General features: G+C 35.5%; 1 protein-coding gene across 1 annotated transcript; it reads right to left on the bottom strand.

The window, feature by feature from the left end:
• Positions 1-2,878: 2,878 nt before the first annotated feature.
• Positions 2,879-13,785, bottom strand: LOC125673562 (uncharacterized). The gene is made up of 7 exons (XM_048910176.2): positions 13,426-13,785; positions 13,256-13,288; positions 12,382-12,414; positions 6,142-6,350; positions 5,852-6,027; positions 3,918-4,093; positions 2,879-3,308 (listed from the first exon to the last, which is right to left on the bottom strand). The coding sequence occupies exons 1-7, from the start codon at positions 13,574-13,576 to the stop codon at positions 3,244-3,246; spliced, it is 843 nt and encodes a 280-aa protein (XP_048766133.2). The 5' UTR covers positions 13,577-13,785; the 3' UTR covers positions 2,879-3,243.
• Between the last annotated feature and the right edge of the window lie 1,255 nt (positions 13,786-15,040).

Genomic DNA, 15,040 nt, shown 5'->3' with positions numbered 1-15,040 from the left:
ATATTTCAAGCCTTAAAAAAATCCAGGAGCTTTCGGTATATCAGTGGCGTACGTAGCTTCCATTGAGGCAACCGAGGCAGCTGCCTCGGTAAATAAAACACCTTTTACGTTGTTAAAATGTCGATAGCTTCTGGGGGGCTCCGCCCCCCCAGACCCCCTGCCTCGGTAATATTCGAACCCAAGCTACGCCTATGTATATATATGCGTGGCTTCACCCCTGGGCCCCCACCAGAGATCCACCAGGGCTGGACCTACTGAGGGCCTTTAAGGCAGACCCAGACCCCCGCTTCATGAAATCGAGCCTCACTCCCCTAACCGTGGCTTCAATTCCTGAACTGACCCGCCCCTCAGTGGTACATCTATATTTTCGATCTGTATCTAGAATGGCAGTTTTTTTTATTTATTTATTTTTTAATCCCCCCCCCCCCCCCTCAAATATCGACTTACCTATAAAATTTTGAAAAAACATTGATTGACTAGCTAATTATATAAAACGATAAATAGAAATCACGTTAATTCTTGAGAACGGAAACTCAGCTAGTCCTTTTGTTTGTTAAGTATTCATTTACTAGTTTGACGCATGAAATAAACATTTTCTCGTCTTCTTTACGATCTCTACTGAACAGTCTTAATAATCATCAAATTTCATTGACTTAATTTTTGGCGATATTGAATAATTTCTAATTTTTGGGAAGAAGAGAGCCATTAGCGTAGATAACAAACAAATATCGTTATATATCGAGATACTGACTCGTTTCAAATAGATTAGCAATTCATTATATAGCGAGATAACTAACTTGCTATAACGAGGAAACTGTCTCCACGAGATATTTTTAAAACTCATTTTAAATGTTTCGGTTGTTTTCACCCGACAGTAAATTAAATGCGTTAAATAGATTCCTACACTAATTACCACCCCACCCCCACCCCCTTTCACAAACTTTCAAAACCTATAAACAAATCAAATATCTATATGAATACATCTTAAGAAATTATATCAATAACTAGCTGGAGCTTTTGAGAACAAACTCTTAACCCTCTTTTTTTTTTTCAGCTCACCCGAGGTCGCAGATTAGCTCATGTGATATATGAAGTGCTAAATTTAGTATTTAGTGCTAAAATTTTTATCCCAATGGTTATTGATTTATTTCAAGAATTCATTTTCATGAAATTAAAAATTAGAATGGTTGACACTAATCAGTTATTGTAATATATAACACTAAGGATGTGCTTTATGAGTGAAAAGAAGGAGGAGAAAGGGGTGAAAGTGTATGCTCTAAACATCACAGATTAATAACGTCACAATGTACAGCACGTCATAATGTGTACGACGTAACACAGTCACCCTTGCGACCAAACATAAAGATACTGTGCTATACGTTCGATAAGTGCAATTACAAATGGAAATTCAAAAGAAGATGATCTCTGGAAATGTTTTCCGTTCTATGGCAGACGACAATGATTTGAAAAATGACTTTGTACCTTATGGACAGGTTAAAGACACGATCTCGAAAATTCAAGTTTTAAAAGCTGCTTATGCAAATGTTCATTCATTCTTACCGTCATGGGCTGATGATGAATATTTCATGCAGTTACACAAATCGAACAAAATGAAGAGAAATGTCTTTGAGAGAAGCGTGGAAACTGAAAATACAATGTTGGAGGAAAAGTCAGAAGACAAGACCTCCATTGAGAGCGGACAAATCACACATTCAGTTCATAAAATCAGTGGCGAAGAGCTTAATATTAAAACAGAGGATGCTGCAGTCTACACCCTGAGTATTATCAAAAAGGCACGTGCAATAGTTCTCCCAGATGTAACAATCCACAAACTAGATCAGGATGACGGCAGTGTTATGGAAGATGTTAACACTTCAGATGAGAGCCAGGACAACGAATGTCTACAGAAACCTGTTAAGTTAAAGGAGTTATTTAAACAGAAAACCAAGCCAGTCAAAAATGGACTGGACAAACCTGGGGAGCTTACTGCATTAGAAACAGGGAAAATATCAAAGTTCATTCCTCGAAAGCTGTTTCTATCGAATATAGAAACCTTTAAACATCCCACAGAATTCCAGGATTCCAAAAAGAGTCAGGAAGAGGAGAGCAAATCCGAGAAACCAACAAGGCCTTTACAGTATAGGTTCCTCTGCACCACGGGACTTTCTCCTGCGGATGAACCCCGTGTGGTAAGACCGCGGAGAACATTGAGGGATCGAATTCTCGGGTTTTTTGGACTTTCTGAAAATTCGCGAAGATAGGAACGTGATTTTAAAGGATTTTTTGTTACTTTGCAAACGTACGTTCATTATGTTCAAATATGGAATAAATTTGTTTTCAAACTGTTATACCTCTTGATTGTGCTCATTCACAGGCTATATATACTGTGGAGCAGAATATTAATTTAGTTAACAAATGATGTACAGTGTACCAAAGACGTGCACAAAACAAATCCTTTCAAGTATTTACAAACAAAAATCCCTAGTTTTGTATGACTTATGATAAGATGCAGTTGTGTGTTTGTCTGTGCGCGCCTTTTATATTCATATACAAATGTAAATTGATTAAATAATGCTTTAATTATCATACATATAGCTCTCAAGGAAATCAAGTGAAAGTAATGTTGTGTATATTGAACAATTCAATAGAACTTCATCAAATTAAGTGGCACCTCTTTGTAATGGGGACGTGTGGGGGACATGGTGACGGTCCCCGTTACCATTAGTGCTAGTGTTTTATGATCCATAAAAGAGTCAAGGTACTGGCGTCAAATCTTAATATTAATCAACTGATTATTGAATTTTCATCTTCCGAATAGGCGATATCTTAAAGAGTAAACTACATGCAGTTATTTAAGACATTAAAAAGATATCCATGATAGCTTGATACACACTTTTATTTTGATTGTAATTATATACAAATAGAACAATTGTGTTCAGGTCATGTGCTATTGAAACATTTTCTCTTCAACAAATGGAGCTAGATTGTATGCCTGTTTCCACAAGCTCTCAGTCTGGTCACCTTTAGTAGTACCTACGTGTACCGATTGTACAGCTCATTGATTAAATCTCATGTCTGACCCACATATATAAAAGAACAATAGCTAAGAGTGCAACAGCAACTGGGTGAAATTGTATATTAAAACCACATTATATTTATCTTATAGAATAACATAAGGCTGCTAGCTCTTCCGGTTGCTACGTTTCTTCTTGCTCTGTGACGTCACGGACCTTGAGGTATCTTCTATTGCTCTGGTAGCTTGTTCTTAGCTTTAATCATGATGGCGAACGCGTCCGCATTGATAGACTCTGAAATGAAAACAAGATATCAAGGACAGACCTGCCTCCCGATTTGTTGCTATTCAATTATTTTTGGTAAATCATCAATTGATATGAAAAATCCTAGTACACGCAAGTCAGGTGCGTAGCCAGAAAGAAAATAAAGTGTACCAGAGTACAGCAAAGGGTCTGATGGCCGCCTCGAGGTCCTGGGAGCTCATGAAATCAACTTTTTTGTCTTGCTTTTTTTTTTTTTTTTTTTTTTTTTGAGTGCATATAATTGATCATTTGAAATTCTAAAATGACTAAACTTAATTGAATGGGCATTATAATGTTAATTAGATTATGAATTGGAAGAACTATATAACGCAAAGTTATTTTTGAAGCACAAATATTTAAATGACAGAGCTCTATCTCTCTCTCAGTCTCTGAAAATGATGTGTACGCAATTGCGTACGGGCAGCTATACGCGTCTGTAAGCAAATCATAATTATTGGGTTGAACTCTTTCTTTCCTTAAGAGATCGTAACTTTGGTGCGCTTTAGTTTTACACACGTGTTAGTTGTTCTATTTACAGAAATGTATTCATTAAAACTCACTATTAAATAACTATAGTTCTACGTGATGTGTAAAGGATACCTCTCTGCATGTTGCACATTTTGGTTCCAGGGCATACCACAAAGTTCGGCATGGCAGATTTTCGTTTATCAAAACGACAGCCAGTGGGAGGGTAAAACGACGTGGTAAACCACGCCCTGTCATTCGGACATCCTCCAAAGTTATGCGAGATTGACCAGTGTCTATTCACTCTTACACTGAAACAGAAAGTTGATTTTGACCTATGCTGTTTGATATACCCTTTTGCAATTCGCCATTACGCCTTTAAGGGATCGTACATGGGATAGCAAAGAAGATATTAGTGTAATTTTTAAGCTGAACAAGAGATTTTAATAAAAACATTGAAGTTCAGATAACAAGTCCAGATAAAGGTTTTTGACTTTGGAGTTAAAAAGACATGAAAACAAGAGGCCCATGGGCCACATCGATCACCTGAGTCACCTTGGCCCATATCTGAAGACTTTCCATATATATTTGCATGTAAAACCTTAGTCCCTATTATGGCCCAAACTACCCTTTGCAAACTTGAATCTACACTATGTCAGAAAGCTTTCATGTAAATGTCAACTTCTTTGGCCCAATGGTTCTTGAGAAGAAGATTTTTAAAGCTTTTTCCTATATTTGTATGTAAAACTTTGACCCCCCCCCCCACTTGTGGCTCCATCCTACCCCCCGGGGGCCATGATTTGAACAAACTTGAATCTGCACTATGTCAGAAAGTTTTCTTGTAAATATCAGCTTTTCTGACTCAGAGGTTATTGAGAAAAAGATTTTAACTATATATTTGTATGTAAAACTTTGATCCCCCCTTGTGGCCCCATCCTACCCCCGGGGGCCATGATTTGAACAAACTTGAATCTGCACTATGTCAGAAAGTTTTCTTGTAAATATCAGTTTTTCTGACTCAGTGGTTATTGAGAAAAAGATTTTAACTGTATATTTGTATGTAAAACTTTGATCCCACCTTGTGGCCCCATCCTACCCCCGGGGGCCATGATTTGAACAAACTTGAATCTGCACTATGTCAGAAAGTTTTCATGTAAATCTCAGCTTTTCTGGCTCAGTAGTTCTTGAGAAGAAGATTTTTCCTATATATTTGTATGTAAAATTTGATCCCCTATTGTGGCCCCATCCAACCCCCGGAACCCATGATTTGAACAAACTTGAATCTGCATTATGTCAGGAAGCTTTCATGTAAATCTCAGCTTTTCTGGCTTAGTGGTTCTTGAGAAGAAGATTTTTAAAGTTTTTCCCTATATATTTGTATGTAAAACTTTGATCCCCCCTTGTGGCCCCATCCTACCCCCGGGGGCCATGATTTGAACAAACTTGAATCTGCACTATGTCAGAAAGTTTTCATGTAAAAATCAGCTTTTCTGGCTCAGTGGTTCTTGAGAAAAAGATTTTAACTATATATTTGTAGGTAAAACTTTGATCCCCCTTGTGGCCCCGGGCATCCAACCAGCCCATGATTTGAACAAACTTGAATCTGCAATATGTCAGAAAGCTTTCAGGTAAATTTCAGCTCTTCTGGCCTAGTGGTTCTTGAGAAGATTTTTAAATGACCCCACCCTATTTTTTGCATTTTTGTGATTGTCTCCCCTTTGAAAGGGACATGGCCCTTCATTTGAACAAACTTGAAAGCCCTTCACCCAGGACAAAAAGCGATCAGAAAAGCTCACTTGAACCTTCGGTTCAGGTGAGCTAAAAAAGGGCAAGAAAAGCTTTGATTTCAAACATTTTTTTTCCCCGAGTCAGTAAAAAAGGCGGAAAAAATAAGCCTTTAATGGTTTGGGTTACACTTGTTTCAGTTGATTTATATTTCAAACTGAATGTAAAGGAAAAGTAGAATGTGAAGAATATAATTCTAATATTTGGACAACTAAGAATTTCTACATGCAAACTTTGTAAGACATATATCGTGTTTTCCTTTGCCGCGTGTCCACAATGCTTACTCTTGTATTCCGTTGAAAGAGAAGAGATTGTAGGTTTGGTTTGCAGTCAGATCAGTCCACGTGGAGCTCAGGACGCGTTCTTTGGTAAACCAGTTGGTATTGGTACTCAGTCTCCCGTCAAAAATGACTTCTCTCTTAGTACAGGTGTCGCTATTGATGATGATTAAAAACCGAACCTACAAAGGACGTTCGTTATTATTCCGGATATGTATATCAAGAGAGAGAGAGAGAGAGAGAGAGAGAGAGAGAGAGAGAGCAAAATTATGAAAGACAAATGTTGATAGTGTTACCTGTTGAACATCCAGTTTTTCCCATTCATCGATCAGGCCAGTTCTGTATGGCGTGAAACATCCGGGAACTTTGGCCAACGCCGCACAAGATTCGGGATAGGAACCCCTGATTTCGTTTCGAATACCTTTGGAATTGTAGATTTCAAAGGGAGAAATTCCCGTTAGACTCTGAGCTTTGAAAACTACGGTCCAGTCCCCATCCGTTACGTCTGTAAATAAAACAGGGCTCTATAGGTGTGGTGCAGACACTTAAGATCTATAGGTGTGGTGCAGACACTTAAGAAATACATTTCGGTTTTGAAAATGTATGAGGGTTTGAACCACAACACGTCACACTGGCATGTATACTTCCATGAACCGCGACTCATGACTGCCATACTTCATCCGAATTTTAATAATAAATAGATATAAATAGAAAAAAGAAACCAACTCAATCTCTATATAGATAGTTTTTTGGGTTTTTATTTGGGTTTTTTTTTTTTTTTTTTTTTTTTTTTTTTTTTTTTTTTTTTGGTTCTTCTAGTTATATCTATTTATTGATAAAAATTCAGATACCTGTGCTTCATATAAAGCGATATACTGGAGATAACGCTTCATGAAAGCATGACAGCTTGAAGCGTTGCAGTTATATGTATGTACCTGTGTATTTTCAGAAATGAAGTTTATTTCTTATATATTTACATTCTACTTTCATTTCTGCCGGATTCCCCAGTCGTTGAAATAGACGTACTATATTTATCAAGATTCCTACGCGGATTGTTCACAACTTCAGCACATTCATGGAGAAATGATCATTACAATTTGTAAAGATATCAGAGTGATAAACGCGGGAAATGTAATTAAGCAATATAATATATATATCCGTATAAAGAGATATGGATATGATTTGAGCTGAAAATTTTCAAATTTTACTTTACCAGTCTTAATGAACTAAGGCATATATAATGGTCAGTAAATATGTGAATGTCAGTTGTCGAGTTATAAGAGAGATACAGAGTCCACGATTCGCAAAGCTTTAAATATTGTGTAAACAAGGCTCGCCGTGTCATGTTTTTATGATGCTAAAAAAGTTTCGTTTAAAACAGATTTTTGAATTTACAGGTAAATTCTGAACATAACTTAAACTATAAACAGTTTCTAGTGTTTGTCACATCTCAATTTGCTTTTAACATGGTATTTTCTATTAGGCAATGTATATGTAAACAAAAACCACGGCACGAGCCTTATTTGCATTACAAAGAATTTTGAACTCTGTATTTCTCTTGTTATTCGACAACCGACATTCAAATTTTTGCTCACCCAAAAAAAAACGAAAAAAGAAAAACAAAAAAACAAATCCGTTTAAATCTTTAAAAGCTTTCAGTGGAAGATACTGTGAACTCGATCTAACTATGGGCTCACTTGATTTGTCCACATCGTTGCACACCCACTGTAGTAGGTTTACAGCTTATAATAAAGTACAGTTTGGTGTATTGTGTTGTATTCAATATAGTCTAGTCAATCTAGCAAATCACCTCAAAGTAATTGCAACAGAAACAAACTCGACGGAATTTAATAAACAAAAGCGTGATTAACAACATACAAAAAATCGGACAAAATCGGACAATGGGAAATATTTAAAATTTAGACTTAAATGTTTTAGTAAACCATCGATATTTTGTGATGTTTACGGCACGCCGTACACGTAAAGGGGAGTAACTTAACTGTGACAGTCATCGGAATAAAGTTATACACGACGATCTAAAGTGCATGTAATAAAAAACGCGATTAAACAGCTTAACAGTTGTATTAAAAAGGTGATTTTAAGACCTTCTATATACATACAATATTGCTCAACATCTCATATTCTTTGCCGACTTCCATTCCCGGGGAACTTTCGCGAATAAAGCTTCAAAATATTTTGTTTGACCCTCTACTGAATTAATTTTAATTATAAAACACAATATTTACTTTAGAAGTTATGAATAATCAATTATAAATGAAATCTTAAAGAATTAGTATCAATTTACAAGGGGGAATTACGGTTGTTAAAAAAGAAAGTATGGAAAGCCATTCGGGTTAAAAGTTTCAGTTATTTTGTATCTTCATCATTTGAGCAAGCGTTTTGTATTTAAAACTTTTATAAAACTAAGTAAGTAAAGTATTTTTGCTTTTCTTTTTTCAAATTTAGGTTTGGGGAGTCATTCATGGGTAATAATAATGATAATAAAACATTGATAATATAAATAATAAAAATCAATGTAAGTAAACACTTGCGCATAGTATCATGATTTGATGTAAAATCGAATAGTTACTCTTTCTAATTAGTCTTGGGATCACGACCTGCGAAACCACATCTCCTAGCAGCATGCGAACAGCACGCTAGACCGCCCGGCCATCTATTCAAGACAAAACTTGTTTTTGATGACGATGGAATTCTCGCCACGCTGGCACACGATCATTGAGAATGGAAATGGGTTACAGTTATTTATCGTAAATTTTAGAGGATCATACAAAATGCACATTGTGTTTGAAATGTCTATATATAAAGCACAGAAATAAACATAACTGCCCTAAGGGACGAAATCAATGTCGGATGAAAATTTAAATTCAATTAGTTAGGAGGAGGGGAATATAAACTCTCGCAAGTTTCTGTCATCCGACATCGATTACACTTTAGTGGAAAAAGGAAAAAGACAAGCGACTGTTGAATACCACATAATATTTAAAACATATTAATGAACATTTAATAGATTTAATGTACACTTTCATTTGTGAATAAACAGTAGAAAAGGTATACAGAGTGTTATTTATAATCGTACGTTTCTTTTCTTGTTATTCGATTAGTTTCAACATTTGTCATATTAAGTTTTTAAAAAGGGGGGGGGTTCTTGGTGAAAATATGTGAACTTAGTTTTTTGTGTTTTTGTGAGACATTGAATTTTTGATCTTGCCCCTAAGTGAAGAATATCGTTAAAACCAGACGTCTTTTTAGGAAACGAAGTTTGTCAATCCTTGCCTTTCTACATGCATTCACAAGATGCGACACAACGTCAAGAATGTTCGGCATCGGAACAGGTCCTGTATAGTCAAAATGTAGACAAATCGCGAAAAAATTCTGTATATGATTAGTTTTTAAATGGAGGCAGACTACTGACAAACAAGTTGATGGTGAAGAGGTTTCAACTGTTTCGTTTAAAGTCAGCATTTCACGAATTATATGGTCGTTATAACAATCTACTTTGCCAATACAACCTATCATTGGGTCAAATCTGTCTGACTTGTTTCATATAGATTGTTAGGCCGTTTTTGGCACAATGATATTGAATAAGGGTAACTCCGTTTGCCTTATTAAGATATAGAGCTCACGGTGGGTGTGACCGGTCAACAGGGGGTGCTTACTCCTTATAGCCCATAGGTACCTGATCCCACTTCTGGTATATCCAGGGGTCCGTGTTTGCCCAGCTCTCTATTTTGTATTACTTATAGGAGTTACGAGATGGATCACTTCGTTATCTTCACCTTCCTATATGAGGATTTCATAGAGAAAAAGATATATTCTGGTGTCGATGTCATATCGACTTTGTACGATGGAATACCATAGAGACACTTATAGGAGATTTGCTTTGTGAAGAATTGTCTAACACAATATCATTTTTATATGTTCAGTCATTGCCACTAACTACAGCTGCAGAAAAGGAGTACTGCAAGAATTTTTTAAGTCATAGAGTGGACTAAAGAAATGGTTAATTTGGATCCTTCGAGTTGGGGCTTATCACTGCTTTCAGCAATTCTTGTATCCGTTAAAACTAAATTACAAGTCGCGCCAGATAAACTTTTGAACGTTTTTTGTTGTAAATGCAAGGCAAATTGTGACACTAGCCGTTGTACTTGTAAAAACATGGACTGAACTGTACTGCAATTACTCAAATGATCACTTAAATGATTATCAGGCACGGAGCAATAACAGCTCTACACCTTTTATCATTACATGCAAAGTTGATAATTTATTACGTACAGAGGTCGATATTTAGACAGATTGGTTGCCCTCCCTCCTCTTTTTTGTTTTTAAAAATAGCATTGTCGTGAACTGTACACTGTGGAAGTGTAAAATTGAACTGAGAGAACAACCATAGCCCCCACCCCCCCCCCCCCCCACCCCCCCCACCCCCCCCCCCCCCCACACACACACACACCATCAAGGATTTTTATAACTTTGGATTAAAATTTACTTGTCAATTTTCAGGCAATATTGTGAAATTATCTTGACATCCCCCCCCCCCTTTTTTTTTACGATGTCGCGTGCCTGATTCATTTTGCTTTTAATTCTATGTGTCCATTGTTTTTAAAACAGATCACTCCTGAAATTCTCGGTATTAATTGCACAATAATTTGGATAGAACTAAGCATCAAATACGGCTATAACCCCCCCCCCCCCCCTCTCTTTCCCAAACTCTAGAACTTGACGAAGTGCACGTATTAAAGATTTCTTTATAAAATCGAAGAAACTGAACCTTGTTTCGTCATAGATGTAGTACAAACTTTTAAAACTAAGGTTAATAAAGAATTTGGTAACGTAAGCTTTACTATACACTGTTTGTTTTAAAATACTACATGTATTTATGTGAAACATAGGACCGGAATGGTAAGCGCGCCTCCAACTTCCGATGTAAGGGGAGTATCTGCAAAAATGTAGGTCATCTTTTACAGACCATTTTTGAAGGGGCACTTGTTTTGTGTTAACAGTTTATTTTAATGTATAAATCTTCATGTGGTAACTCATATATGCCTAATGGACAGGAAAAAGTATTTTCTTCCAAAATCCAGTTTTTAATGATTTTTGTTGGAAAATGAAGATTTCAGCCCAAAATTCGGCAAGGGAAAATAAATTTTGGTGCAGAAAAGTTTAGTTGTGGATTTGGACGTTTTATTCTTAAATTTATAAGATCACTGTCATCTTTTCTATAAAACAGTCATTTCCTATCATTTCCAGTTTTTCACTACTTCAACCTTTAACAATTATATTCAAAAAAGCAAGATTTTACCCAAAAATTACAGTCAAGGAAAGAATATATTCTGCTGTAAAAAAAATTAATCGAACATTTCCAGGTTGAAATTTGAGATATGAAACTTATTTTCACTGTATGTTACATAAAATGGACATTTTCTTCAATTTCCAGTTTTTAGCGATTTTCATGAAAAAACACATCCTTTTACCCCAAAATTCCAATTTTCCCATGGAAATACAAAAGCCGATTTTTAATATGTTGTTTGCGTGTGTTTTCTTGCATGAATAATCAAAATTTCATTTCTGTTGCAATTAGTTTGAGGTTTTGCTCATTTTTGAGCTAGATTGACTAGACTAATATGGACGTCCAGCAGCTGAGGATCTCCTCATTGGAGAATTAACGATTCAAATGCAAATAAAGTACAAAATATATGATAACTAGAATTTGAGATTTCTTCTTTTTTTTTTTTCTTTTTTTTTTTTTTTTTTTTACAAAAATATATTTTTTATGCATTTGTAAATATCTACATACATCTGGGGGGGGGGGGGGGGGGGGGGGGAAATCCCAGAATGCCTTACGCAAAAATATTAGTTGATTTTTTGGCACCGAACTTGGTTTTGATGATTGTACGAAATATCAATCGATTTCATTTCTTCTTTAAATCAATCGATTTCATTTATTCTTTAAATCAATCGATTTCATTTATTCTTTAAAATACATTTTAAACTCTTGTAATTGACTACATACAATACAATGTACAAATAAAGGGCAATTTTCTCTCGAACCACCGGGCAACAAAATAGAACTGTTCTCTCATATTTCTCCAAATTATGACCTCGGTGCGCTATATATAGACCATGTGTCAGTAAATAGACCGGCGTCTGAACATGTTAAGGGTTCATAGTTTTTCAGTGTTCATGTTTTTAAATAAAAAAAAAAGAAAAAAGAAAAAAAAGGTAATTTTTGGCCCAAATTCTCTCTTTAAAATAGTCTTTCTCCTTTAACCTATGAAACGTTTCTCCGACCAAAGACTCCCGACTTCCTGTACAATTTGTTCGAGATTGGTATGATGAGAGACAGTAAATATAAGATATGGCCATTCAGAGGTTTACATAATACATGCACATGCATAGGTATTTCCCCAAAAGAATTTTTCATGAGTATCAAATTCTAAACTATGATGATATCATAATTTAATTTCAGAATCCACTATACATTGCAATGTTTTAAGGAAAGCAATTTATAAACTTACACTGGACTGGGCTGGGTGTTGCCGTTTTGGACACTGAAAATAAAAATAAATTGTTGTCTTTATTCTAAAACGATGATGAAAGATTGAAATCGTGATACATGCATAGCTTTAAGAACAGAATTATATATTCCAAAAACAGGAAAATTACACTATTTGACAAAATCAACACGAGACCTATGGTCGCTCATCTTCACTATTGCATTTTTGAATCCCCATTACACAGAGATCACTTGACAAAATTTAGTTTGATATCAGTTTAACAAAAACTGTATTTCTGTAGCTTGAGAACATTTCTATTCCCATGTATACGCGTGAAATTTACCCCCCCCCCCCCCTGTTGTAGCCTGTCTCTGAGGGATATATCTGGAAACTGCACTGTAAGGATCTTTGTATACATGTGTTAATTGGCAAACTGTATCATTGGACAGTGGTTTTTGAGATTAAAAATGTTAAAAGAATTTCCCGCATATTCCTGTGTAAAATTTCAATCTCATTATGTATCTACCCTAACCTCCAGTAACCATGCATGGTTTGAACAAAATGAATCTACATCATATATATAAGGATGAAAAATGTTAATTTGACAAAAATGGCCTCTTGATTCTGTGAAGATTTTACAAAAGTCCTCGCTGTATATTCCTAAATGTACATCAAATTCTAAATCCCCATCGCTACCTATTTTCTAAGAAAGATTTCATGGAATCTCTCTCTCTCTCTCTCTCTCTCTCTCTCTCTCTCTCTCTCTCTCTCTCTCTCTCTCTCTCTCTCTCTCTTGATAGTTCATGGTATAATTCATAAAAACCCCTCACTACTTTCACTATTTTTAATTACCTTCCTTCGGAGGACCTTATAAAATATAAGTATATAAACTTACGTTCTATTGGATTAGACAAATCCTTGCCGGACACTGGAAATAGATATCAAATAATTCATGCGTTTGCATTCTGAAACATTATTTTAAAGTGTTTGGGACTCTATTTCTTAAATTCCACGCAAAATGTGTAGATAAATACCGGTAAACATAAAACATTCTCTAAAACTTACCGCTGCCGATACTGAACTTCAGGTCGAACACGAAGTTTTCCAGAGATTTACTGTCACCTGTTGCGGAGGAAATATTCTGAACGGTGATCTGCCTGCCTCGGCACTCCGAGAGAAAAAAGGCAAAGAAAACGAGGTGTACTCGATATAACATTTTTCTTACCGCAAACTTCAAGACAGCTAACGCTGAATGTGAATTTAAGATTCTCAGCTTTTATACTTGGACAGAAAATCTGAAAATAGATACTTAGGAACTTCCTAAGTAGTTTTATTTCGAAATTCACCCAGGGGAAATTCACTTCTTTTGTATATTGTTTTATTTAAGTGCATCGTCAGTCTACTTGTCTGTCTGGATAAGTAAACGACCTACATTCTTAAGGTTATTAACCATCAGTTACAGCCTCGTGTAGTGCTATAGAGGGATATCAGTGCCACAATTTTATGTAAAAGTTTTATTGTAACATTTTTGTTTCTCTTTTTCATTTAGATTTAATATTTTTGATTTAACAATTCTGTTTCTGATTTTAATTTCATAAGGGGAGGGGGGAGGGGGGTGTCAGTGGCGCATTTAAGGAGGGGGAGCCGGCTGCGTCCCCTCCCCCTTCCTAAAATTTTCAAATTTAAGGTAAATTGTGGTATCTTGTTTAGAAAAATGTACTAAACGATGAAAGAAGCAATAATTTCTTCCACTCACTGTGAAATAAATGACAAAATATTTTGATTTCTTGAATTACTTTATTGGGAGAACTTATTTTTTTCCCCAAAACTCTTAAAATTTGGCAATGCGTCATTTTATTAATTTCACTTTATAAAAAATAGTTCAAATGACTAAACAGGAGACATATTTCAAGCTTTATAAAATCTGTAAAATCCAATTCCTGGATCCGCCCCTGGGTGTTACTATTTCATTTTCACATTTTTATTTCTGTCAATGATCTTTATCTTGTTTCCTATTCCGATTTCTTAAAAGTTATTTCTAAAACATCGGTAAAAAGTTATTTCTAAAACACTGGTAAAAAGTTATTTCTAAAACATTGGTAAAAAAAATTATTTTAAAACACTGGTAGAAAGTTATTTCTAAAACATTGGTAAAAGGTTATTTATGAAACAAATACATGTACATGTAAATGTAACACGTTATTTTGAATTGGTGTAACCCACTTTACAATCAAATCACCGAAGGACACACACATACTATTTGGAGTGCACACTTCCATCTTGAGCAGTTTGAATTAAGACTGTTAAGGGAATATTAAGACTGTCGAACCGCTACAACATGCAGGGACACTTTATCCAAAAGTACCACTTGTGGGACACGCGGTTACGAGTCAGGGCAACGCAAGCAGTAGACAACAGCCAGTGTACCGCCACGAATGGAGATATTAAGGGGGTTATTCACATATTCACAACCTTAGTACAAGGCAAAACAAAAAACAACAACAACAAAAAAACAAAAAAAACAAAAAAACAAAAAAAAAATCAAAAAAAAAATCACGAGAACATTATAGGACTTTTGCACGTGTTACAATTAACCTACTCTTCTTTTTTTCTTTTCTTTTTTTTTCTTTTTTTTGTTGTTGTTGTTGTTGTGCCAATTCATCCTTTTATGATGCCCCCG

This window comes from Ostrea edulis, chromosome 3 (assembly GCF_947568905.1).
Source record: "Ostrea edulis chromosome 3, xbOstEdul1.1, whole genome shotgun sequence".
NCBI classification, from domain to species: Eukaryota; Metazoa; Mollusca; class Bivalvia; order Ostreida; family Ostreidae; genus Ostrea; species Ostrea edulis.
This window is presented reverse-complemented; position numbering and strand designations above follow the sequence as displayed.